The sequence below is a fragment of the Corvus kubaryi genome, unplaced genomic scaffold, assembly GCF_017639235.1.
Source record: "Corvus kubaryi isolate FWS band 111438036 unplaced genomic scaffold, C.kubaryi_AGA036_p1.0 71, whole genome shotgun sequence".
NCBI classification, from domain to species: domain Eukaryota; kingdom Metazoa; phylum Chordata; class Aves; order Passeriformes; family Corvidae; genus Corvus; species Corvus kubaryi.
The window spans coordinates 19,958,202-19,982,865 of record NW_024582059.1 but is presented as its reverse complement, the minus strand read 5'-3'; the positions used below and the strand labels follow the sequence as shown (position 1 = coordinate 19,982,865).

The following is a 24,664-nucleotide window of genomic DNA, read 5'->3' as shown; positions in this document are numbered from 1 at the left end:
GTGCTGTTTGGCAATGTCAAATCTAGCTGGACTGTGGTTGTTGTGTCTAGAGGCTTCATCAGGGATCATCCTGCCTCTGCCTCAGAGAAATTATTTAACCAGATGAGGCAAAGACTAGGAGGAGAGACACCAGAGCCAAAAAGCAACGCCCTCATCCACATGACTCTCCTGAAAAGTTCTTTAGGCCTTGGACTCTAATTCAGGTTTTTCCTTGGATCCTAAGCACTTGGCTCTCAGATATATTTCTGATCTCTCAAATATGGAGAGGCAAACTAAACATCCCATTTCTATGAAGCAGTTATGAAAGATGCATGCAGAAAATATGCCGACTGCCTTTTTCTCGGAAGAGGATGTTATTCCCTTTCCCCGGGATGCTTTGTCAAGGCTGCCATCCCTCTTCAGCCTTTTTCTGCTAACACCGCTTTCTTGGTATGGATCGTGTCACGCCAAGGGCTGTAGGAGGGCTGTGCACAGGCCCGGGCAGGCAAACCCTCCTCTAGCACTTGCCACAAAGTTTCCTTTCTCTTGGAGTGGGCCTAACGCCGGGATGGGGGCTGGACCCTCGTGAACCCCTCTTCCCAGCTCAAGGCACGAGACAACACAGGCGGACAGTGCCGACCTTGCCCCTTTTCCTTTCTTTAGCTGTCCTTGTCCTCTTTGATATTCACAGACCCAGGAGCTTTCCCCAGGTTTCCTTTTCTCTTCTGCTCCCCGAGCCGCTCTTTTCGGGCTCCTTACGGCTTTCCAGCCCACGCTCCCGCCTCGAGGCACCCAGCTCGCCGTGGCAGCGCCACTGCGCTCCCGCCCGCACCCGCTGGAGCCGTTTCTCCCTGCACCAGGAGCTTTCCGTGCCGTCCGCTAAACCCGCTTTTAGCTGCTTCCCGTCTCCCGAGGCTCATCAGCTTCCAAACTTGCACCGAGCCAGCCCTCCTGGAGCAGCCGCCGGCCCCGAGGCGGGGCGGAGCGGGGCGGGCCGGGGGCGGGCCGGGGCGGCCGCGGGCCTTTAGGGCCGGCGGGAGGCGGTGCCGCCCGGTCCCCGCTGCCGGCGCTGGCGTCGCGCGGCCCTGCCCGCCATGGAGGTCGTGTGGGCCGTGGGGCAGGTGGGCGCCGTGTGGATGGCGGTGGTGCTTGGGCTCATCGTGCTGCCCTCGGCGCTGGGCATCTCGCTGGGCATCTCCGAGGCCTATATGTGGGTGCTAGTGAAGACGCTGGAGGTAGGCGGGGGCTCCAGGGGAAGGAGGGGGTGTCCCCGGCGCCGTGTCCCCCGCGGGCTGGGCCTCGCTCGCTTCCCCAGGGCCGAGGTGAGCTGGCGGGCCGGGCACGGCTCCCTCCGGCCGGGGGGTGTGCGGGGGTGGGTATCCCCGAGAAGCGTCTGTCCGCTCCGGTGCCATCTGTCGCCTCCTGTAGAGGGGAGCGGCTGGGTCACGTCCTGCCTGGCATTGCCTGGCTGTAGCTTCGGGCTTAAAGCCCTTGGGCAAAACTGGAGATCTCTGTTAATTTCGTGGTTGTGTAGGCTCTGGAGTGCTCTCCCTGAACCCGCAGGAGAGCGGAATAAACCTTGTTACCTAAGGCTGTACCGTGGCCTGGGCGAGGCTGTCGCTGCTCGGTGGCAGCTGTGCCCCACCTGGGGGAAATGATGTTGGGTCATGCTCTAGGACGGTGTAAAGGTCTGAAGTCTGCGAAGGGAAGTGCCAGGAGTGCTGATGCTCAGAGGTGCGGACTCCCATCCAAGTTGAGCATGTCCAGCACCTCAGTTGCCATCTGCCCCAAAATTCTCCGTGATAGCCAGTTTCTCGCAGAGGAACTGCTTCCTGCATGGGGCGTATTTAATATGTGTGTGAAAACCTTCCCTCTGAAGCTCATGGTAGTGGTGAGGAAGAGTGTTTTTAAATTGCTGCTGGACAAGATGAGATTTAAATATTTACTATGCTTTTTCCAAGGAGGAGGGGCACCCAAACCAAGGAAACAGCTGTAAGGAGGAAAAGTGAAATGACTCACGGCACAGTCAGTGGCCATGCAATATACATCAGTGTGTGACTGTGGAAAGTAGATTTTGTCTGATTTCATCTTGTTCTTCGAGGTTTTCAGGCAAGCCTTGTTCATGTACTTCAGTGCCTGGCTAAAAAAATCTCGCCTATTAAATCAGCATCTGTTAAATGCATCTCAAGTCAAAATGTTTTAAGGCTTTTGGGTGAGAATGAATCGGCTCGAAGTACTTTTTGGGACTGTGAATGATATCAGGATAACTGTTAAGGAGAGAAGATGCAGCTGTTAGTGGAAAAAAGATTTTGAATAGCAGAAGCTGAGGAGTTAAAGATCATCCTGGCCTGAGGGAGCAATCCAGATGGCCTAGTGAGATAGTCTTGTTTGGATGACTTGCCTTCACCTGTGAATAACCACAATTTGCATTCTTTATTCCTAGATCATTAGTTGTTATTTTTTAGTGTCACCAAATGTTGCAACAAGAGGTGACTCAAAATGTTTTGGGCAAAATTATGGAGAAGTGTCTGACGGCATATCGACGATTGTTAATTGCAAGAGCTCTCCTGTTGCCTAAGGGAGGAAATAATGACTTATCTTGAGAGTTGCCATTACTTTTGCATGAAATACTTTCTGGAATTGCATGCCACTCTATATATTAAAAATTGTATTAATACAGAATTATACTGGACATAGATATGATATAAAATATTGTAAATATAAGAAAAGGCAATGAAAAATTGCGAAGTGTTCTGAGAAGAAGAGTCAGCTAAGTTGGACTTGCTGTGGGAGAGTGAAGAAGCTCAATCCACCCAGGTATTCTGCTTATCTCAATTTGGCCTTGCTTTGCCTGTGAATTCTTTGTCCTCAGAATACTTGCTTGGGAATAATCCCTGAAAGGAAGTGGTTTGTTGTGGGATGTCTCCTCTTCCTTGGCTCACGGGTCTGTCTTGGTTAGAAGCCTGACAGAGGCTGATTGTCTGCCAGCCAGGTCCAAGCAGCGCCTGCAAGAGCACCTAGAGATATGTGATGTTGCCAAAATCATGTTAACAGTGAAATGTGCTGCTAGCTGGGTGAGATTTCCTGGGATGTTGAATTGAGTGTGCATGTTTTCTCCCGAGACAAGTTTTCTGGCTCTGTGAAGTCACAGGATGCTGCAATCTCTGATGGCTGAGACCTTTTTCAGCAGAGTGTTAATTTAATAGTTTCCTTAAGCTTCCTCTTCCACCCAGCCCTGGATCTCCCCAGGCCTTTTCCCCTGTTTCCCAGGAGGAGGGTGAGCTCTTGGACCTGCAGAGTGTTCAGTCAGGATGCTGCTGCTTTTGTTGCCTCTTTAATGGGCCAGATTACAGGAACTAACTGCAAAGTGGTGGCTGTGCATCCTAGCTGATACTGAGCTGCTCCCTGGCTTTGCCTGTTTGTATCCCAAACATCGGTGAAGTGGAAGGACGGTGGTTTGTTTCCTACATGGCCTGTGTTGTCAGGTAACAACGTGTGCTTTATTAATCTGTTTTGAGCATCCAAGTCTGTCCATAGTTCAGGGACAGTTCTACAGTTTGCTGTGATACCTCTTCAGGTCACGTCAGATAAAACAAGACATCCAAGCATGGGTCTGTGGTGCTTAGTTGTGTAGGCTGTGGGATGGAGCAAGTTGAAGATGACAGGGGGCTTATACTTGAATTTTTTCCTGCCAATTAAAAAAAGAACCTTTTTCTGCTTGTTTCAGGAGGGCAGAAGGTTGTTCCCAGTGCTGCAAGCATGATCTGAGACAAGGGAGGGGAAAGCTCCTTTTAGGAACAAAGTGGTTTTGTGCTTTGACCATCTGATGTTTCTGACAAGGGACATGAGTCAGTGCACAATAGCTTTTTCTCTCTGCTAAGCTGCCTCAGCAAGCACATGCTGCTAAGCAAAATGCAGCATGTACAGATGAGGATGTGCTTCTGTTGGGTTGCATTTGACCCTTAAGTATTGCACTAGGGATTACCAGCTTTATATGGAGTATATGGATACATTTTTTCCTATGTGATTGTATTTTTTTCAGTGCGATAAGGGGAAAAAGTGTAGAAAGTTGTGCTAAAGAAGTACAGCAGGCAGACCACTGGCTACTAGAAAGCCTGCTTCCCTCATCATGTGGGTATTCCTGAAAGTACATATCTTGCTTCTGAATTACCTTACCAAACTCAGCAAACTTTTAGGAAATTGCTAATTTCTGCCTGTGGCTTTCCTCTCACTGTTAATAGAAGGATTTTTATTGATATGTTTTTTAAAACGTGGGAGTACTGCTGCAAAAACATCTGCAGCAGCTGTTTGCCCCTATGAGGAGCTAGTCTGGACTAGTCACCAGCCATCCTGATGCTTGTGACATCACTTGCCACAGAAATATTCCTGACAGCTGAAATGCTGGGGACTGTCTCTTGCAGTCATCACAGCATGCTGCATTTCTCCCTGTTTGTTTTTCAACATGAACAGATAGCTTCCAATTTTAAATTTAGTGCATCTTTACCTCTTGGTCTCGTTTTTGCTCTGTCTTAATCCATTGCCTCTTATGAACTCTTAATTGATTTGTGACTGTCGTGGCCCCTGCAAACATGCCATTGGAGCTGTCTTGCCAAGCACTGGAGAATCCAGCCTTTCAGAAAGTCCTTTGTCTTTCATTGAGGCCCACAGAGCAGCCACTGTCACAGAGGATCAGTTCCTCTATTTCCATCAGATTGTAGAAGATCTGGAGGACTGGTTTGGACTGGTGTCTATATATTTGGCAGTAGCAATGAACCCCCTGAGTGATGGTCTCTGCTTGATGGATTACAGCTCACCATGTTAAATACTTTGGGGGTTTTTTTCCAGTCTGCTGGGGTTTTTTTTTTTGGGGTGTGCCTTGCTGCCTGAGACAGTAGAGTTGTCAGCAACACTTTGTACAGACTACCCTGCTCGCCCTTTCTAATGGGAAACATTTCTTGTGTTTTTTTAAACTGTGCGGTGTATAATACTTGTGAAATATTAAGAAATAAGAAAGCCTGAGGGAAGTGAGGTCTTTAGGTCACATTTGTGTCAGGAAACAAGCAACCTGGCTATTAACTAACGTCACATTATTGTCTATTTCTGGACTAGTGGTTTGAGGATGACTGCAAGCACTTTGAATGCACTTCCCTCCCCAATCTCTTGAGGCTCTTTGTGGGGGCTTGCAGTGAGCAGAGAGGGTGCTTCTTGTGTGGTTGGTTTTGCTGGCTGTAATGCACAGCAGATGCTGCACTTGTAGGTGTTTTTCACATCCTGTAAGTGATCCATTGGGGTTTAACAGCAACCCCTGGTAACAGAAGCAATTTCTGATACCTTATTGTGCTGCCTGCTGGGAATGTACTTTTGCTAGACAAGATTGTAATATTATTCTGTAGCTGGAGGTTAAGCCCAAGTTCCTTGTGTTGCAAGATGACCTTGGCAATATGAATGGACCTAGATGTGAGGAAGAGAGGACCTCTCAGTGCCTCTGGTCAAACTGGAGATCGTGGCTGTGCAGGGCAGTTGGGATGGACTGTTACTCTTGTCCTAGGTATGCCAGGCTGCAGCTTCTTCCCATGAGTCACCATCAGGGTTGTGTGTGGTGCCAGGAATGAGGGTGGGGAAGGGAAAAGGAGAATACGGAAGCTGATAAATAGATGAATCATTGTGGGCTTTGACTGCTGCTTGTGTAACTCAGTGGCCTCGGCAGCAAGCTTTGCTGACTAATGTCATTGCACAGAGTCAATGAAGGCCTCTGTCTATGTAATTGGTATCCTTCAAAGACTGCTGGGCAGAGGAGAATCTGACAGCTCTGAAAGCTGCCAGCTCAGATGGTAATGAGAAACATGTCTTGGAGACATGCCTAATGTGAACGATGCACCCTCGTTTACAGGGCTCAGACTGACTTTTGGAGTAGTATTTTAGTAATTTTTGTGCAGAATCTTGAAGTAAATCCCTGGCCTGTATTAACATAGACCCCAGTCCTTTGAAGGCCTTTATGTATGTTTACCACAGATTTAAAAATCAAGAGTCCTTGCACATCAGTAAGTTTGGCAGAGCTGGGGGTTGCCCTCTGCTGTGGTTGCATCAGTAATTAATGCACCATATTCCAGATCAACAGTTCTTGTTTGAAACCGCTCTCAATTTTACAACAAGCAAATGAGCACTGTTCATAAGCAAATGCTGTTAAAAAAATATCCACAGCTGTATTCAGAGCTTGCCTTGAAGTAAGAGTTTGTGAAGCTGCTGTAAAAGAAGCTGCTTGGCATTCCTTTTGCTGATACCATTGGTGTTATCCTGTCAAGCTGGACTCTTTGTTGCTCTTTGGATACCTGTCCACCAGGAAGGACTTGCTATGCAATTCCTGTGTGCAGAAGAATTTGGGAAGGTCCTTGGAGGCAGTGCCAAGGGTGTCCCATCAGAATGAGAAGTGTATGGGAGGTGAGAGAGGGCCTTTTGCCCTCACTCGGAAGTGATAGTTCCTCGTGGTAGTGGTGGTGTTCTTGCCTCACACAAAACAACCCAATAACTGGCATGCAGATTTTGCTGTGTTAAACAAGGTGGCATTGTGTGGGAGGTGCTCTGCAATCTTTCTGTTGTTACTGAGGTTTGGAGAGATTCCAAGGAGGAGTGCTCACCTAAACTAGCACATAAACTTTTGGCTCTGATCCGGCGGTGCCTTGAAAAGAGGAACACCAGTGGTCTGTCTCCATATGACTGCAGATTTCAGTCATCTCTCCCTTCTGAAAAATCGTCAAACATTGTGAAGTCAGAGGTGATGTAAATGTGGTAAATGAGGTGAAAGGCTAAGCCTCATTTCTTAGGGGAACAGGGCAGCACTCTGAAGTGTTCCTAATGACTTGATTTCTGATCCCAGAAAAGAATGTCTAGATGTGATTTCATGAAACGACGTGTTAGGCTTGGCTTTGGAGATAGTTAGACCTCAGAGGCAAAAATTACACTTTATTTACAAGAGATATCAAAAGCCCTCCCTAATTCCAGATAAGATAGTTGCCAAATAGGCAGCAATCTCTCTCAAGTACTGCACAGATCCTCTCTGTGTGGCAGCTGCTTAGTGATGTTGTAAGTGAAATTGTTCTTTTGGCCATTTTGGATTTTTTTTTAAGGTGCTGATAAATTAGAGGCCTTTTCTAGGAGGAGAAAGAGGGAGAATTTTTCCGGGGAAAGTTGATGTTTTCCTTGCCTAGTGAAGTGTGGTATCTTCAGATCCTGTGTTGTGTGATTAAAGCATCCAAGCTGCTTTCTTGTCAGCAGTTAGGATACTAAAGTTTCAAAATCAGACTTGTGGTGATGTTTATAGTTCTGGGATCGTGCTGTTTTCTGACCTTACATTTTCAGTCCAGTGGGTAGTCCCACTGCAGAACTATTTTTAATCTGTTTGGGAGCCTGATGTTTTATACTCATTCTCCAAAGCTGCTTCAAGAATCCCTCCTGAAAACATGGGTCTGCACCAAGGTTCTTGGGACTGCCAGCTCAGCACCAGCTGGGACAAGCTACTTAGATTTGTGCCGGTGTTACTGACAGATCCAAAAGACTTGCCAGTCTGCTTTTTGCTCATTTCCTGAGTAGAATGGAGGTTATGGCTTATAATTGTTTCATGCTTTGATCTCTAATACACAAACGCATTATGTTCCCCTCTGTGGGATGGATCAGCTCACATTGTGATAGTTCTTTGTAGCATAAAGTTGTCCTTCAGCTGAAACAGCGATGGATGGCACATATCCCTGGCTAGCAGGAAGGAAGGGAAATTACTCACATTACTGCAGGTGGTGTCTCTTTTGTTTCCCAGCCTGGATATGAACAGGCTTTTCACTTGGTCAAAATTGAGATTCTGGCTTTGATGGTAGTGCCTTTAATTCAGGTGCCTGAATATACGTGAAAGAATTAGATGCTAAGTAAAAATTTCTCACTTCTTGCTCCTTGGTTGCTGGAACATGCAGAGTTTTTGGAAATATGATGGACTGAGGTATGAAGAAAGCTCACATGGAGAACTTAAGAAATGTTTGCTGTGGCATCTGGTAGATGTGGGTCCTTAGGAATGCCCAAATGTTCCTGACCAAGAGGGAGAGCTGGTTTCATCATTGCCTATTTTATTAAGTGTGTTTAAATCCCCTGAGAGACCTGGCATGGAATGTAAAACTGCCTCAGCCATTGACTTGTGACAAGTCAGCTGTCCCTTGGAACGCTCTGTGCAACCTTTGTACATGATGCTATGCTGATGTCAGGCTCATGGCAGTGCTCCCATCCCCTGGGAAGGCACGGGTAGAGGGCAAAGGGAACTGTCCTCTCCAGCCTTTCTCTTTGCCACTGTTCCCCCATCCCCCAGGCGGGCTGCTGCACCTTTCTGGAGTTAGATGGACCTGAGGAGCAAAGGTCAGACCACGTAGGAAGAAGGAATGTGCTTTTCTGAATAGGGTTGATAAATGTGTCTGAGCATTAGAAACTGACTTGAGTTACATGGCCCTGCAGCTTCTCTGCTTTGGGAAGATTCCACTGTTTCCTTTGCGTAGCAAAATGTCAAAAGATACTGCAGTACAGGAGGGTGTTGCAAGCTCTTGGGCACTACAAAGGCATGTCTCAATAACCTGTGTCCTCATGGTTTGTGCTGAGGATCAGGCCTTGATACAGTCTAGTATGAACCAGTAACTGCAGGATTTCTGTAGCAAGAGCTTTCTGAAGGGAGTGTTGCATGCTCTTTCTGAGCACCAAACAATGTTATTCCACGGTTTGATTACCCCTTTGAGAGGATTTGAAAGATGAAAACTTATTTTTTCTGCTAGTGTGTATGGCAGAGACCATTAGCCAAATATGTTCTTGTTCTTCTGTGTGCTGAGTGACTTAGCTGTTTGTGGAGATTTTAATTCGTTGAATGCAGTGGTTCAAGTCTGGTCAGAAATTACTGTGTAAATGTATTTACTGGTCCCGGTGCACCCCCAAATCCATTTCATAGACAAAATGTAAAATGGCAGTGGTGTGAATGGGTTTTTCCTTGAGCAGTGTTTTGGTTTGGTATTTCCCAGAACTTCTATGGTCACAGTACTGCTAAGACTGATGTGTAGCCAGAAAGTTACTGAGAGTACTTGAGTACTACAGAAAGTACTGAGTTATTTCTACAGTTAATTTCTGGGAGAGCTATTGCCTTAGCAGCAGCAGAACTGAGAAAATGAGTGACTGTATTGGCAGGGTAGGTTGTGATTCAGCAAAATCTGATACAGTAAGCAGTACTGGCTCATACTGGGAAGTTACTTGGTGGAGATAATGCCATGAGTCAGGATGCTGACCTTTCAAAAGGGAACTGCATCTCCCTATGTCTCACAGCTCATTTGGAGGGGGAAGGTGGAAAATGCGTGGTTTAACATGGGGCTGGGTCCTTCCTGTGCAGACTGAGCATCATCTGTATGCTCTTAAAAAATATGCCTTTGATACTGATTAAGCTATTATGATTTGAACAGGATAATATCCTGATCTCTTGATATGAGCTCATTTCTACCAGGTCACCTGTCTGTCTTGAAAATGCCCATAATAACGATGTTCCTAGAAATAGAAAGGAGTCTTGTGGAGGAGGAATTGATGTGGATAATGGGTAACCACCGAATCAGCCTTCATGGACTAAGCTTTCCATCCTTTAACAAAGCTGCCATGTAGGCAGCTGTGATTCAGGCCAGAAGGGCTACTCTGACATCACAGGCTTTGGGGTGGAAAAAGTATTATAATTGTTAACTCAGTAAAAATGAAGCCTGAGATAGAGGGCTATATGAAAGCTCTCTGGAACTGAGTCAGATGGAGGTCAAGAAAGCCTTCTGCCCTGAGAACAGGTTAAACTGGCTCCAGCCTCATCAGGGCTTGAAATGAGAGGAAGTCTCCTGACTCTGATGTGGTTCTGCCAGAGGCTTTTGCGGGAACCAGGGCAGCTGGGAAGCTTTGACACTCATTGGAGAGCAAAGCTTACTTTATTCCCTATTTCAATCTCATTCTCTCAGACCGCCCACTGGCAAAGAGCAGGTTAGCCCCTGTGAGCTGGCAGCCCTTCCCAAGGGCAGGGGAGAAGGGGCTCTCTTTAGCTCACCCTAAAGCTGGTGATTTGGCCTGTTTTTCTGCTGCTCAGAGCTTCGAAGTGAGAGCTGAGAGAGTTGGGGCTGTTCAGCCTGAAGAAGAGAAGGCAACTGGAATACGTTGCCCAGAAAAGCTGTGGGTTCTCCATCCCTGGAGGTGTTCAAGACCAGGCTGGATGGGACTCTGAGCAACCTGATCTGGTTGAAGGTGTTCCTGTCCATGGCAGTGGGTTGGGACTAGGTGACCTCTAAGATCCCTTCCAACCCAAACCATTCTGTGATTCTGTGAAGATGCCAAGAAATGAGCAGTTGCACAGTCAAGGGAAATGCCAGGTTTGTTCAGCTTGGCAAATTCTTGGGTGCAATCCTTTTTGGATTGAGTTTGAATTTAGTTGAAACTTCCCATGACTGCAAATGCTGGTTTTGGTTTTAGTGAAATCAGCTATATGCAGGCTTGAGTTTCACTTAACACAGTTAGGATTTCTGTTTTTTTGCTTCAGTATGATGAGACTACTCTGAAAGAAGGCAGGCTGGGTTGTGATGTGTCTGTCAGCTTTGTGAACACGTGCTGTGTGTCCTGTGTCTAGCTTGGCTTCTGGGGCTTTCCATGCAGCCTGGAGTCAGTGGTTGCTGTGCCAGTAGCAAGGCTGACGGAGGCCGTTCAGGCTCTTGGTGGCCGTGTATCTGAACTAGAACTGAAGCAGCTGTGGAGTGCTGAGTTGGCTCTCTGAAGACTGAAACCAGAGTTGTGAAGTACTGACTAGCACTGAGTGTTGTTTTGGTTTGGTTTTTTTAATTATTGTGAATTACTCTGAGTTTCTTCATAAGAACTGTGTATAGGTTTGAGTTTGTAGGCACATCTGAAGAAGGTGAGTGATGATTACCTGGCGAAGATATTCTTTGAAAATCACAACATGTCTTTGACTAACTGTTGGTTTTTTTGGTAACTTTTTTTCTTAAGTGAATACTGCATTTGTGAATTAATGTTTTCTTTCTGTTCAACAGTGGGCCACTATCCGGTTACAAAAAGGTGTCAGAAAGCCGCAGCCGCAGGTGCCACAGACTCCTACTGCTAATGGTGAGAGCTTGGGGTAAAGTCACATTGATAAGACTAATGTTCTAACGTTGGAAGTACTGAGGCCTTCTCAAATGAAGCAGTTAGATGTGTGCATGAGAGAACTGGAAAAGAGGTGGGGTGTTACATGCTCACTGAAAGTCATGGCTTATCCTCAGGCAGCTGCTCACTCACTGCCCCAGCGGGATTGGGGAGAGAATCACAAAGAGTAAAAGCCTGAAAACCTGTGGGCTGAGATAAAGACAGTTTAACAGGGAAAGCAAAAGCGACACACAGAAGCAAAGTGAAGCAAGGAATTAATTCACTGCTTCCCATGGGCAGGCAGGTGCTCAGCTGTTGGGGAAGATGAAACAGGAAAGCCTTATAAATATGATTGCCTGACAAAAGATTTTGGGAATATGAAAACTACAGGCAACATCAAAATGAAAGCCACTTTTGAAATACCAAGTCTTAGTTACTGAACAACTGGAAAACAATGGTATGGCCGACTGAAGGTAATCCCCTCTTGATGGAACAATACCCTCTGCTTGCAAGCAGGTCCAAGGGTCAGAGCAGACCCTACTAGCTCAGCAGAAGGGGTCCAAAGAGTAGTTTTTAGAAGTTAAGATGTAACACTCTATGGTAATATAAGAACTCTTATAGGCTGTATGTAAATGCTACAGGATTTGTATCTTGTATTAGATTGGTTAGTGACAATTAGAATATTCAGTACAGAAGATGATTTATTGTATTGTAACCAGGACTTCAGACTTTCCTTACTACTTCTTCCACTCTTGCTCTTACTTCCACTCTTGCTCTTACACTCTCTCTCTCTCTCTCTCTCACCCGCTTACTCTCTTGCTCTCTTGGGCCTGCTCAGAGCTGAGTCTAGCAGCTCTGAGCAGTGCCCCTATACCCACGCCCTTTGCAATAAACCGCATGTGTCCCAAGACCTGCCTATAGAGATCTCTCGTCACCGTCCGTCCGAACCCGTCCGTAACCTACACTCAGCCTTCTCCAAGAGAGCAGGGCCCCATCATGGGTAACATGATGACTTATTTTAACACGTCATCACTCCAAATGTCCTGCTTTCCTCCTCCTTCTTCCTACTTTATATCCTGAGCATGATGCCATATGGTCCGGAAGATCCCTTTGGTCACTTTGGGTTACTTGTCCGGGCTGTGTCTCCTCTCACCCTCCCAAGCACCCCCAAGTTCCTCACCAGCCTGGCTGTACACAAAAAACAGGAAAGCCCCTGGCTCTGTAAATCCTGCTCGGCAATAACAGAAACATCTCTGTATTATCAACCCTGTGTTCAGTACAAATCCAAAACACACCCCAGTACCAGCCACTGTGAATAAAAGTAACTCTATCCCAGTGAAAGTCAGCAGACTTATGTACCTAATTGTTTTGCAATACTACTGGCTAGCAAACAGCTCCTGCAGAATAAAATGCTGCTTCTACTGGCTTGTACTGAGTAGCTGAAAAATCAGGGCATGAGGAAATGAAGGGTATGAAACAACATGAAGTTTAACAAAACAAAGTAGAGCTGAAGATGGAGACTGTTCTCAGCTGATGGAAATTTTCAAGTTTAAATATGAGGTTGATTTTCATCTTGAAATTTGTCTTTGCTGCTTGCAGGGTTGCTGGCCAGCTATCTCAGTGCTAACAGCATTAGAGTGCACTTAAATATTCTCTGAAGAGATTTGAGTGTTTGTTGGACAGCACTTTTCTTTCCCAAACTTAGTGCTTTTTCTGTGGTAGGACTGCAAGTTGAAAGTGTGTGATGGGCTACTTGTCTTTTTTTCAGTCTGCTGCTACTGACCTTTTACCCTCTGGAGTTAATATCAGTGTCTGCCAAACTTCTTACACTCACTATCTGTAGAAAGACAGCTGAAAAGTTGCTTCATATTTCTTCCTTTAGCCCAATTTTGAAATTAGTTCTTTTGCTATATCTTAACCCATACTGTGTGAGTCGTGGTAGGCTGTAGTAGGTCACAGTTGGCTTTAAGACTTTGGAGCCATGAGAGAAGTCTGAGTTTGCCCAGGAAACAGGAGAAAGCTGAACAAGACATTGCAGCTAGCACTTGGTTTCCTCTTGGTTCCTGAATGTTTCAGTATTGCTATTCAATTGCTCTGTTTTGACAGCATTTGGCAGCAGGGTGAGCATTTTCTGTGTGCTCTCTCCTTAGGCAGCACAGCTGGAAGCAGGCCCAGCTTGCCAGTTGGCAAACAAGTCAGTTGTTACCTGAGCCTATGGATTAGCTCATGTGAACATGATCCAGCAATGGGGACTGAATTGCCGAACTGGGGGTGTGTGTTTCAGCTCCAAAGGGATATCCTTATCAATACTGTGAACACTGGCATCTCACTGTCTGCAGGCCAGGCATGGAACTGGCTTCCGTGGCAGCACATGCAACTGTCAGCACCTGTGGTAATAAGTGGTACTGCACAGCAGCTCTGAGAACAGGTTAGAGCTTGCCTTGTTTAATTGCTGACTTTCAAGTGGCTGAGAAGAAGAACATCCTTTATCACTCACCAGTGTCCTGAAAGTTGTGAGGTTTTTTGGGAGGAAAGGGGGAAAGTCAAGGTTAGAGGTCCTTTCGGACAATGTCACTGCCATGTTGTCTGCTTCCCAGGTTGTCAGTGATGCAGGAAGATATCCTTTTTCTTCCTGTAAGGCTGACAGTGCCCCATCACATCACAGGCCAGTGAGAGTGCAAGAGACCCTACTGTGCAGCTTAGCTGCACAGAAGGTGCTGTTGTCCTCCTAGACATCTGATCATTCTTACACAGTTATTTCTTCTCTAGTAAAGAGATATCAAGGGAGAGAGGTCCTAGCTAGTAGATCGTCCTATGAGCTTTCAAAAGCTACAAGTAGCTATTTCTTATCTGTGCAGCTGAGAGGTGTGTAGTGGTTCAGAACCTGCGCTGAATTGAGTGTACTCCATTGCCTGGAGGAACATTAGAGATAGTAAAAATGGCCTGAGGTAATTCATATAGATAGTTGCATGCTGGCTATGTTCAAGCAGTCTTATGGATGGGGATACACAATCACAATGGTAGCTGAAGCCCTTTTTAATGTCCTTTGTATATCTGAAATAAAAAGTTAAAACCTTTCCCCACTGGAGGTGGCTCTTTCTGCAGGAAGCTGGAGTCTTAACTGTTCTTACTTGAGAAAGTATGGGGAGACATGAATTCTGCAGTGCCAAGCTGTGCTCCATATCTTGCTCTTGGGAATTTTTTAAGCGTAGGAGTAACTGACTTATGATTAAGAGTTCCTGGGTGTGGAAAGTACTTGAGGGCCAGGGCAGGTGTAGGTCTAACAGTACATTATGTAAGTTGGCATTCCCTCAGGTGACGGAACATGAGCAGACAGAGAGGCCCAATTACATTACACAATGTTTACTGAGGGAGGAGAAACTCCTGCTGATAATGAATTACAGAGTAGTTGATTTAAAACAGAGTAAAGGTAAATTTTTGTGTGTGTACACCTATGTGTAAGTGCTGAAAGGACGTACCACTTCTTACGTCTTTCCTGACCATCCAGCCATCACTAGGAGGTGGGTCAGGATTTGAGGGAGCACTGCAGATGTATGTGCAAGGGCAAGTTTTCCTGTTCCCTGGCAGAGCAAAAATGGTCCTCCCCAAACACTTTGAAATTGTGTTCCTAAGTAAAAAAAAAAAAAAATAGGCAAAAAGACAAGTGGGCACGATTGAGGAGACACCACCTTTCTCTGCAGTACCAAATCCAGTGTGCTTTACATCTCTTGGCAGAAAGGGCAGCCAGTGCCCCTGTGTTGGTGGTGTGATAAGGAATAGTTTCAAGGGAAATGTTGGCTGGTGTGGTTATGTGGGGAATTATGTGGTGCTGTTGCTTCAAGGCCCTTCTCTGTTAGAGGGCAGTGTGTGCTGGACCCAGTGGTAGCTCTTCGCTGAGCAGGTACTCGGAAGGTAGGTGTCTGTCTCACTGCAGCTGAATGACCAGCTCTCAGCTCTGTGTGGGTGCTGACTGTGTTGCTTCAAGGTGGTGGGCTTAAAAAAAACAAAAATGCTAATAAGTTTTGAAAATTACATCCACTAAAAGAAAAGCTTATGTAAATAATCTTAGTAGTATCTACTTACTACATAAGTAGATACTACTAAGGAGCTTATTACTAGATACTACTAAGTAGATACTACTAAGTAGATCTACTGACTATGTAAGTAGATAGTGTCAAATTTGAGCCTGGTATAATTAGTTGACTGGAGTACGTGAGCTTGAAGGCTTGGGGCTTGCACTGCAACACTGAGAAAAACAGTGACTATGGGGTTTTTTTTTTTTTTGGTTCAGAGTAATGTTTGCTGTACTCCTGCATAGTGCTGTCTTTGGCAAGCTCATCTCTGCCTATGGCCAAGGGATTAAAGGCCGTTAAATGTGACTTGTGTTTACAGGAAGGCTAAGTACATCACCAGAGCAGCGTGTGTTTAATTCTGTTCATAATACATTCATGTGCTGCTGAGATCTTGGCTCAGAGTAGCTGTCCCAAGGCTGCAGGACAGCTGGTGTATGTGGTGTCATGTGACAAGGACAGCAAAGGCTGATGAGGCAAGACATTACAGCCCTGCTATCTCAACTTGCTAGCAGTGTGATAAACTTGAGCCCTGGGCTGAGTGCAGCTGAGAAGCTGGAGCCAGATGGGCCAGCTGCTTGACTGGTGCTGAAGAAGGGGGAAAAATAAGGGCTGGATAAGGAGGAAACATTCCCAGCTCTGGGAACTGGAGAGAAGGGTGGTACTTGTGTGATGGGTGCTGGAGCGCTCCCCTGGTTTCTTGCCTACAACCTTGTCTCCAGCAGCACAGAGCAGACAGGTTGGACTGACTGGCCTGCAGTCCTGGATGCTCCACAGTTTGGAGATTTTTCCAAGTGCGAGAAAAATTGAATCAAAAACTGGATTTCTGATTTGTATTTAATGTATGACATAAGCGTAGTCCGTTTTGGTAAATGGTTGATGTGATGCATGCTTGTATAATTTAGATCCTGAAGAGCATGTGGCTTTTTGGGTATACCATATTAATGGTTTATGTTTGTAGGCTTGTGATAGGATGATGCGGTGAGGTGGCCCGCTGGTACAATTGGAAGTCGTGGCTGTCAAGTTCAAAGCTGAAGGTGCCAATAGGTTTTGTTGCAGTGCTGTTCTTCAGTGCTTACCTCAGTGATTTGGGGGACTTGTATCCTGGAGCTTCTTGTGTTATCCCATATGTATGGTACAGTGCGATATGAAGATTTTCCATATCACTTGTAATTTAAATGTTACAATTATTGGCACAGGAAATTTGTTGAGAGATTTTCTGCTGGCAAGACTTCATTGGGAGGCAGATTTCCTACAAAAATACATCCTACAACGTGGAAAGTTCCTAGTAGCTTGAAGAAGTTGGGTGCTATGTCCTTTCCCGTTTTTATGTCAGCATGCAAGCAGAGAGATTATGCAGTTTATCAGAGGGTGTCTGACAGAGTGGCAGCCTGAACTTGGACCTCTGTAATCCAAGTTGAGTGTCCCAGGGGATGGTTGTTCTGGTTAACTGTTGCTCTAGATTTCTTTGGTCATCACTTTCTGGAGCCAGACTTGCTTACCAGCAAGCAGCTACTTGAGCTTTGTTTAGCTTACACAAGTTGTCCTTGCCTTTGAAAGCTCTAATGAGAAATTGGTGCTTATCAGACCATGAGCTTAAAAAATGAAAAGGGTGGGGGAGGAGAAATACTTGCTGTTCGCACTGCAGTTCTGAACTCTCCAGGTTTCTTTCCAGGTGTGATGTAGTCAGAGTTCAACTAAAACAGTTGTTAGTGCTGAACTAAATCAAGGCTCCTCTAGGCACAACTTTCTTTGATGTGGTGTTTTGGAGGGTTTTTTTGTGGATTTTAAGTAAAATAAAAAGAATAGTGTGGTGTGCCTGTACTTACAGAAAATATTTGTGCTGTGAAGGCAGGGAGGTGTGTTTGGTTCAAAGCTAATCCATGCACAGTGTTGTGGTCTGGGGCTTTGGCTGTGTTGTGGCTGTGGGACACGAGAATGTTAGGCAAGAGATGGGCTTAGGGGATAGGGAAGCCTTCATCAAGGAGATTGAATACTCTTAAATACACAGAGCACAGAAGGGAATTGAAAGGCCAAAGTCTCACTTGATTTCTTCTGAAAGTGTAAGAGAATCTTGGATAAAGTTTGAGTTGAGAACATGCCAGATGGTGGGAAAGAAAAGAGCCTTCTTCTTCGTGTTCAGTAGGTAACAGAACTTGATATAATTGCTGCTCAGGGTGTTGGTGTGAGGAAGGGGAGCTGGAACTGGCCTCCTGCAGGGTATGCTGTGTTCAACTGCACAGCTTCTCCTCCAGTCCTAGGAGGGGCTCTGACAGTAGATTTGTCTCCTTGAGTAATGCAGAGTGACAAGTGGTGTGGAGGGTGACTGTTACTTCACAGAATTATTTTCTCATGTGGTTACCCTTTCCTTCCCAAGGTATCATTGAAAGGGATGAAACGCCTATGGAGAAAGAAATTGCCCGTCTGCATCGAGCGGACTTCGAATTCTCCCACATTTTCTACTTCTGCAGAAAAGGGTTTGAGGCCATTGTGGAAGATGAAGTCACTCAACGATTCTCCTCAGAAGAGCTGCTCTCCTGGAATCTGCTCACGAGGACTAATGTCAACTTCCATTACATCAGCGTGAGGCTGACTGTGGTGTGGGTTGTTGGGGTGATAGTGCGGTACTGCTTCCTGCTGCCCCTACGGTAAGCTCTGGTGCCGAGGGATTTTGTCAGTCTGGGAATGGGTAAATTTCTGTTTTCTTGGTAAATGTCATCTCAGCTTTCTTTAACCCAAAAGCAGCATTGGCAGATACAGAAGATTAACTTGCTTAAAGGCTTCTTTTAGGTTAAGAAGCCCTTCAGAATACTTTTATATTGCCCATTCACTGTGGAGAGTAGAGTAGGGCTGGTGGTCATCTTTTTCACTAATGCTTCCCCTGAGTCATGTATTGACAAAATAAATATAAGGTGGGCAAGCTCTAGTCTCCCTGACACTGTGTGCATGGGAGTATCTGGATCTGCTGCCTTTGCTACACCATGACTTTAAGCAATAGGTCAGGGAATTGCTGGGTTAGAGAACTGCATGTGTCAAGTATCTGATGAATAATCGAATTTCTGCAATCCCTTTCCATTTTAAAGGGGCAAAGTGTTATTACAATGAGCAAAGCTACTTATTTTGGTTAAATGTCTGTTTTGTCTGTAGCTTTACCCTCGCTGCCATCGGGATTACGTCAATGATTGTGGGAACAACAGCGGTGGGACAGCTGCCAAATGGCAGGTAGGTACTGTGTGTGAGGGATGAACTTGCCAAGTTGCATCAGTCAAAACAGCTGAAGATTAGGAGTGAACAGATTTTACCTATAACAGGCTACTGATACTTCACCCACAAATTTGTGGACCTTGGGACCTTGTTTTTAGCGGCATTTTGAATTTGGGCTGAGGTTGGGTTCTTGCCAGTCTTGGCACTGAGGTTGATGATTTCTGATGGGCTCCTCCTACTGCCATGAGATACTCAAATGGGGCATTGTAGGGTAGGTAATAGGGTTGGGATGAAAAACACACAGCAAAGAGAGGACAGCCTTCCCTAGCGTAGTGGCACCAAGGGTATGACATATCTTGGCTGAGCTGCTGTAGCGAGTGAGTGGTAGAGCTGGGAATATCCCTCTGTGCTCCAGAATACCAGGAAAATTTCAGCCCTGAGTTGTGTTGAGTAGGCTGGAGAATATTGCATGTGTGTCTAACTGCTTTCCAGGATGCTTCAGGTGTCTGATTTCTTTCAGTGTGAAAAACTACCTGAGTGAAGTGGTTCACCTCACATGCTCCCGCATCCTCGTCAGAGCTCTGTCTGGTACTATCCATTACCATAACAAGTGAGTGAGCAAAAGTGTGTCTATGCTTGTATGTGTGTGTGAGCATCCCATTAGAAATGGGGACTGCTCTCCTGAGGTGCAAATTGATGTCACACTAGAGGCTGACTCACCTGACAGCTTCATGGAACTGTTGTGTGTGTAATGTGGGGCTTAGTGCACTAGCAGTCTAACAAAAAAATATGTAATTGCAGGGAAAACAGACCTCAGAAGGGAGGAATTTGTGTTGCCAACCACACATCACCGATAGATGCGATCATTTTGACAAATGATGGATGCTATGCAATGGTATGAGGAGCTCTAAGGTGACCACAGGAGAGGGACCAGGAAAGGGAAAGATTGTGGGGTACGGCTTGTAGACTTCAGTACTTAACTTTCACAGCAGAGATATTCACTTGAGCACTGGTCAGTGGGGAAAAGTGTAAATTGTGTTGAAATTGATCTATATTATGTGCTGGGGAAGTTGTCCTGGGAGTGTCAATGCCGGGCTCTTCATCTGGTGAAGTACTTGAGATAGGCTTCCATGTGAGTGTCTAGATCCTCTCAAGTGAATGCGTTTTAACACTTCTGTTGTCACTGCTCAATCCTGGTTTGCAGCCTCCCAGTGCATTTGGGTTTGTTGGATTTTTTTGGAGGGGTGGAGAGGAGGAAGTTCTGCCCTTCAGGTGTCTCAGATACTGATGTGTCTTGCTGGGCTTGCAGGTGGGCCAGGTTCACGGTGGGCTTATGGGCGTTATCCAGCGAGCCACAGTCAAGGCCTGTCCTCACGTCTGGTTTGAGCGCTCCGAGATCAAGGACCGCCATCTAGTGACAAAAAGGTGAGGTGTGTTCTGGGCTGCCTCCCTGGAGAGGCATCGGGCAGTCAAAGACCCGGATGAGAGGATCTGGGAGCGAGTTGTAGGGATGGTGTGCGGCACACTGCATCACTCGGAACGACCTGAATGTGCTTGCTTGTGTGAGCTTCGGTGCAGTACACTGTGGTCAAAATGTCACCAGGGAAGGCCTGAAACGTTTATACAGGGTGTCATGGTTCAGACCAAAGGTTCTGGTGAGGTCTGAATTGCAGACTCTCAAAAAGCATCTCAGCTGAGAAGCCATCAGCAAAATAACTAATGTCTGATGAATTCTGGTATGCATTTTGGAAGGATGTGAAGATACTTAAATGCTGGTACTTTCTGTTGAAGAGAAATACTGATGATAAAATGGGCTTTCTGTGACAAAAACTGTCTCAGTTTCACTGGAAATTGTGAGCCACTAGAAATAAAAAGCTTTTTTTGTTTGGGTGAGAGGCAAAATGTCTTGTTATAAGAGCAAGCTGTGTACAAAAGTGGTTTTCTGCAGAATGTCACCAAAAGCATACCCATGAATACTGTAGTACAGGGATAAAAATTCTTCCTAATTTGTAGAGAACTTTTTAGGTTAATTTTGACAGGTTAACTTCTTCACTGGCTTATTGGCCTCTGCAGAGCAGGACAGCTTTGCCATGTTATCCAAGTGTTATTCAAGTAGTGTGAGCTGTAGGCATTTAGGAGTCCCCTTTTTAAGAAATCTGCTTTTAAGTGCACAGAGTCTGGATGGACCACTGCATCAATAATTTTTTTTCTTATGAAGGCAATTTCTTGAAGGTTGAGTTGATCAGAGTTAGTTGGACTGACTTAATGGCATAAAATTGTTGGCTTCTCTGACAGTCATTAGTAAAATAATGTGGAGGAAAGGAAACAGGATGTTGCCTCAGTGTAATGCTCCAGGGGCCTAAGGGATGGCTTCAGTTTCTGTAGAAAAGAAAACCAAGTACAAATTAGTGTCTAGTAAAAGGCTTTGGTTTCAAACATATGTAATACATAAAGATATTTTTAATGCACCTGCCTGGGGAAAGAAGAGTGGAAAGGAGCTGTTTTTTAAACTTTCCTTCTGCTTCCACAGACTCAGGGAGCACGTGGCAGATAAAAACAAGCTCCCGATCTTAATTTTTCCAGAAGGTAAGAAGCTGAACTACTTATCTCCATTCAGTGTTGATGTCATCCCTGTTCTCTTTTCATGGCTTCTGCTGCTCAAATCTATCTTCACCTCTGGCTTCAACTTTGTTAGGGCATTCCTGTTTTTCATCTTTAATATAAGATGAATATATATGAAGACAGCACAATACTGTCCCTGGACATTGCTTCTCCAGGCAGAAGAACGGGAAGATTGCTTATTTTGCCCTGAGACTATCAATTCACTGTCCTACAGATTTAACCTCAGTATTGTGCTTTTTGTGTTGCACACCTTCTGGCTTCATTCAGGGAGTCAGTCACAAGACAAAGGATAAAAGTAAGCAGGGGAGAGATGCTTAACTCACTGAGCAGCAAATGCAGGCCATTTATGGGTAAGACCTGTTACATTGGTGGTGTGTTGTACTGAAATGGCTGTGTGAAGCAATGACTTTATCTTCTGGACAGGTACCTGTATAAACAATACATCTGTGATGATGTTCAAGAAGGGGAGCTTTGAAATAGGAGGGACAATCTATCCTGTTGCAATCAAAGTAAGTGGAAATAGCTAGCTGCTGAATTTTGGAGTTTGGGATGGGTTTTTGTCAGAGGGGCAGGAAGTTGTCTCAATACAGCTGCTATTGAAAGCACAGTATCTCAGGCAATTGTATGCATGCTGTGGATGGCTCCTGGAGTATAAGTGGCTGAAATTAAAGTGAAGTCCTTCGGCCTATGGAGCCTAGCTGGTAGGCCCTGATGGGGTCAGCTTCTTCCTCCAGAAAGCTGGAAGGAAGAGAAATCCAGCTAGTCCTTCCTGGAGCTGAAGGGAAGAGAAGCGTCCTGCTCACAGCAGGCTTAGCTCTTCTGGCTGTTCAGGCAAGTGGGTGGCATCTGCTGCTGGTTCTGCCACGTAATCCCAGGTCTGAGAGGCTGTGATGGTCTGGGAAAAGGCTTAATAATTTTTTTTTTGTGATCCTTTGCAGTATGATCCTCAGTTTGGAGATGCCTTCTGGAACAGCAGCAAATACAACATCGTGAGCTATCTGCTGCGAATAATGACCAGCTGGGCCATTGTTTGCAATGTGTGGTACTTACCGCCAATGGTTAGAAAGGTAATCCAGCATCTGTTTGATTGCTGTTTGACTGTGTCTGCAAGTGTGCTTTTACTCTTTTTTTCCCTCCCCAAAACCTCTACCCACCCTATGTCTCCAAATCCGAGTTTTATACTGGATTTTTGTCAGTGCTGGCTGATGTATGATTGGACTTGGCTTTTCCTGATGCCGCTTGGTGCTGTCAGCAGTGCATCAAATATGCAAAGGATAGCAGTAAATGCAGTACTGTTCACAGTAGCAGTAGTGTAAATGTTCCATCCTGTTGAAGCAAAATTTTCTCCTAATTTCAACACTCTAGGGGAAAAATGAGTTATTATCACATGGGAACATCAGATTGTGATGTTGGCATGATAAGGGATGGTTTGTTTGGCAGTAAGCTAATTTGATGAGGCAGCAGATAAAAAACATTATGAAAGCCTGCTTCAATTGACTTCTCTCTGCTTTGATTATGTTGGATTTATGACCCTTGAAGGAAGATGAAGATGCTGTTCAGTTTGCCAACAGAGTGAGGTCAGCCATTGCTCGCCAAGGAGGACTGACTGAACTCCCCTGGTGAGTGATGACATCCTTGTTAGAATTCATGGGGTATTTGTGGTTAGTTTGACTGAGAGGTGCTTTCCCTCCTTTGCTTTGTGACAGATATCATTCAACAGCACTTTATTCCACTCAGAGAAAACAATGGAGTAACTCCATGTGCACATATGTCAAAGTAAAAATAAAGATGTATAAAGTCTTTGGAGCATGTAGCATGCAGTGTGTGTCATGTAAAGGTTTGATGCTTTTGAAGAAGGTCCACTCATATTTCTTATGTTGAGACTTCTGCTGTGGTTAAGTAGCAAAAGTGAAGTTACTTGACAAATCTGATGGACAACAAAAAATAGAGCAGAAAGCCTCAAGCGTTGTTTTGACTTTCTCATGTCCTTCCTCGGTAAATAGCAGGATAATGCCTAGATTTCATATGACAGAGACTTGAGAGCAAAATTCAGATGAAGAGAATGGGCAAATAGATTTAACTATGAGACCCAGCTCTGAAAAATACAAGGCAAGGTAGGACTGTAGTGTTGCAGAAGATTGGCTGCCTCTACAATCGGGGGAAGTAGCATCCCAGATTGCCAGAGATTTCTGTTGTAGATACAGCCTGCTCCCAACATGAATAGGCTGCTTTAATGGGCTGAATTTAAAATTTGGACTGCGTAAGTATTGTGGCTTAAGGTAAAGGTTTTAGTAAGTGTGCTTAAAATTGGATGTTGTAGAAGTTCTGAAGAAAAGCCTTTAATGATAATAATTTAGATTAAAACTCTACAGTTGATTGAGATAGTTATTGTAATGCACAGTTTGATAGCAATAGCCATAACAGTCCTGATGGTTTACTGTTCCCTCTTTCTCTGTTCCAGGGATGGAGGTCTGAAACGAGCGAAAGTCAAAGATACTTTCAAAGAAGAACAGCAGAAAAACTACAGCAAGATGCTAGTGAGAAATGGATCAGTAGGAAGCTTGTCTGCAGGAACTGAGTCAGACTGAGTGGTGGTTCTTGAAAACTAACTTTGCACAACCAGCCTTAGCAGGAATAATGTGGTTTTTATAATTAAAAAAAAGAAAACAACCTGGCAAAAAATAGAGCAAGAAAACAAAATCCTTCATTGCGTGTATGCATATTCTCTGTGTGTGGCTGGTGCAGAGCCTGCCAAGGGCAGTGTCTGTGTTCCTCCCTGTTCACTCTTTCACTCTCCTGCCCCTCTCCCTCTTCACGTGATGATGCACTGCAGCTCCTGGTATTCCCAAGCTGAATGCCTGCAGAGTTAGAAGATGAAAAAAACCACCCCAGTTTTTCTGTGTTTGTGAGGATGAAGGGAAGTACACTGAACAGATGCTGTCAGGACACTGGTTGTGAAGATACCTCTTGTTCATGGTACTTGAAAGGTTTAAACATAACACAATTTTGTCGGGTTTTTTTCCTGTTGCTCACAGGCTTTTTGTTGTAGATGACTTAAATAACATGTTTTAGGATGTTGTCAGGACTGTAAGATTGACTCTTTTTGTTAGCTTGCACCTGGATGTGCAAGGAGGGAATGGAAGCAAGGGCTGCACAGAGCCTATAGGATGGGAAAGGAGCTGCCCTGCCAAAAGCACAGATCATGGATCATGAGGAATTTGGTGGCCTTATAACATGGTATTGCCTTTATTGAGAACTGCTGCCTGAGGGAAGACAAGGGGCAAGTCCTTAATTTCCCTGTCCACTGCTGTTGTTGAAATTGCTTTCTTGAGCTCTGGAGCTGTAGAGGTAAGGTACAGTAAAGGTTGGATAATGTAGGCTGTGACTGATGAATTTTTGTGGATTGTCAAGAGTACCCATCTGCAAAAATTATTGCTAATGGCTTGAAGTTCTCAAGAGAGCTACTCCAGTAACACATTTTGTGTTTTCTGGGCCAGCAATAGCTATCACAACTATAAACATAGGATCTGTAAGTCAGCTGTGATATGAGACATGGCATGTCCAAATCTGCAGTGTATTGCTGTCTGAATGTAATGAGAAATAAATTCTATATTTCTAATGGG

At 45.1% G+C, this 24,664-nt stretch overlaps 1 protein-coding gene across 1 annotated transcript; it reads left to right on the top strand.

Annotated features, from left to right (window-relative positions):
* Positions 1-1,013: 1,013 nt before the first annotated feature.
* Positions 1,014-24,664, top strand: LOC121674898 (glycerol-3-phosphate acyltransferase 3). The gene is made up of 12 exons (XM_042049711.1): positions 1,014-1,214; positions 11,055-11,127; positions 17,593-17,863; positions 18,363-18,437; positions 18,940-19,029; positions 19,221-19,314; positions 19,729-19,844; positions 20,950-21,005; positions 21,465-21,550; positions 21,980-22,108; positions 22,581-22,660; positions 23,503-24,664. The coding sequence occupies exons 1-12, from the start codon at positions 1,074-1,076 to the stop codon at positions 23,627-23,629; spliced, it is 1,338 nt and encodes a 445-aa protein (XP_041905645.1). The 5' UTR covers positions 1,014-1,073; the 3' UTR covers positions 23,630-24,664.

Bases quoted from the DNA above. Each gene is read 5' to 3' on its own strand.
- LOC121674898 (XM_042049711.1), top strand. From the start codon at position 1,074: ATGGAGGTCGTGTGGGCCGTGGGGCAGGTGGGCGCCGTGTGGATGGCG. The intron at 19,030-19,220 runs GTGAGTGAGCAA...ATGTAATTGCAG, and splicing joins ACTATCCATTACCATAACAA to GGAAAACAGACCTCAGAAGG. The intron at 19,315-19,728 runs GTATGAGGAGCT...CTGGGCTTGCAG, and splicing joins ATGATGGATGCTATGCAATG to GTGGGCCAGGTTCACGGTGG.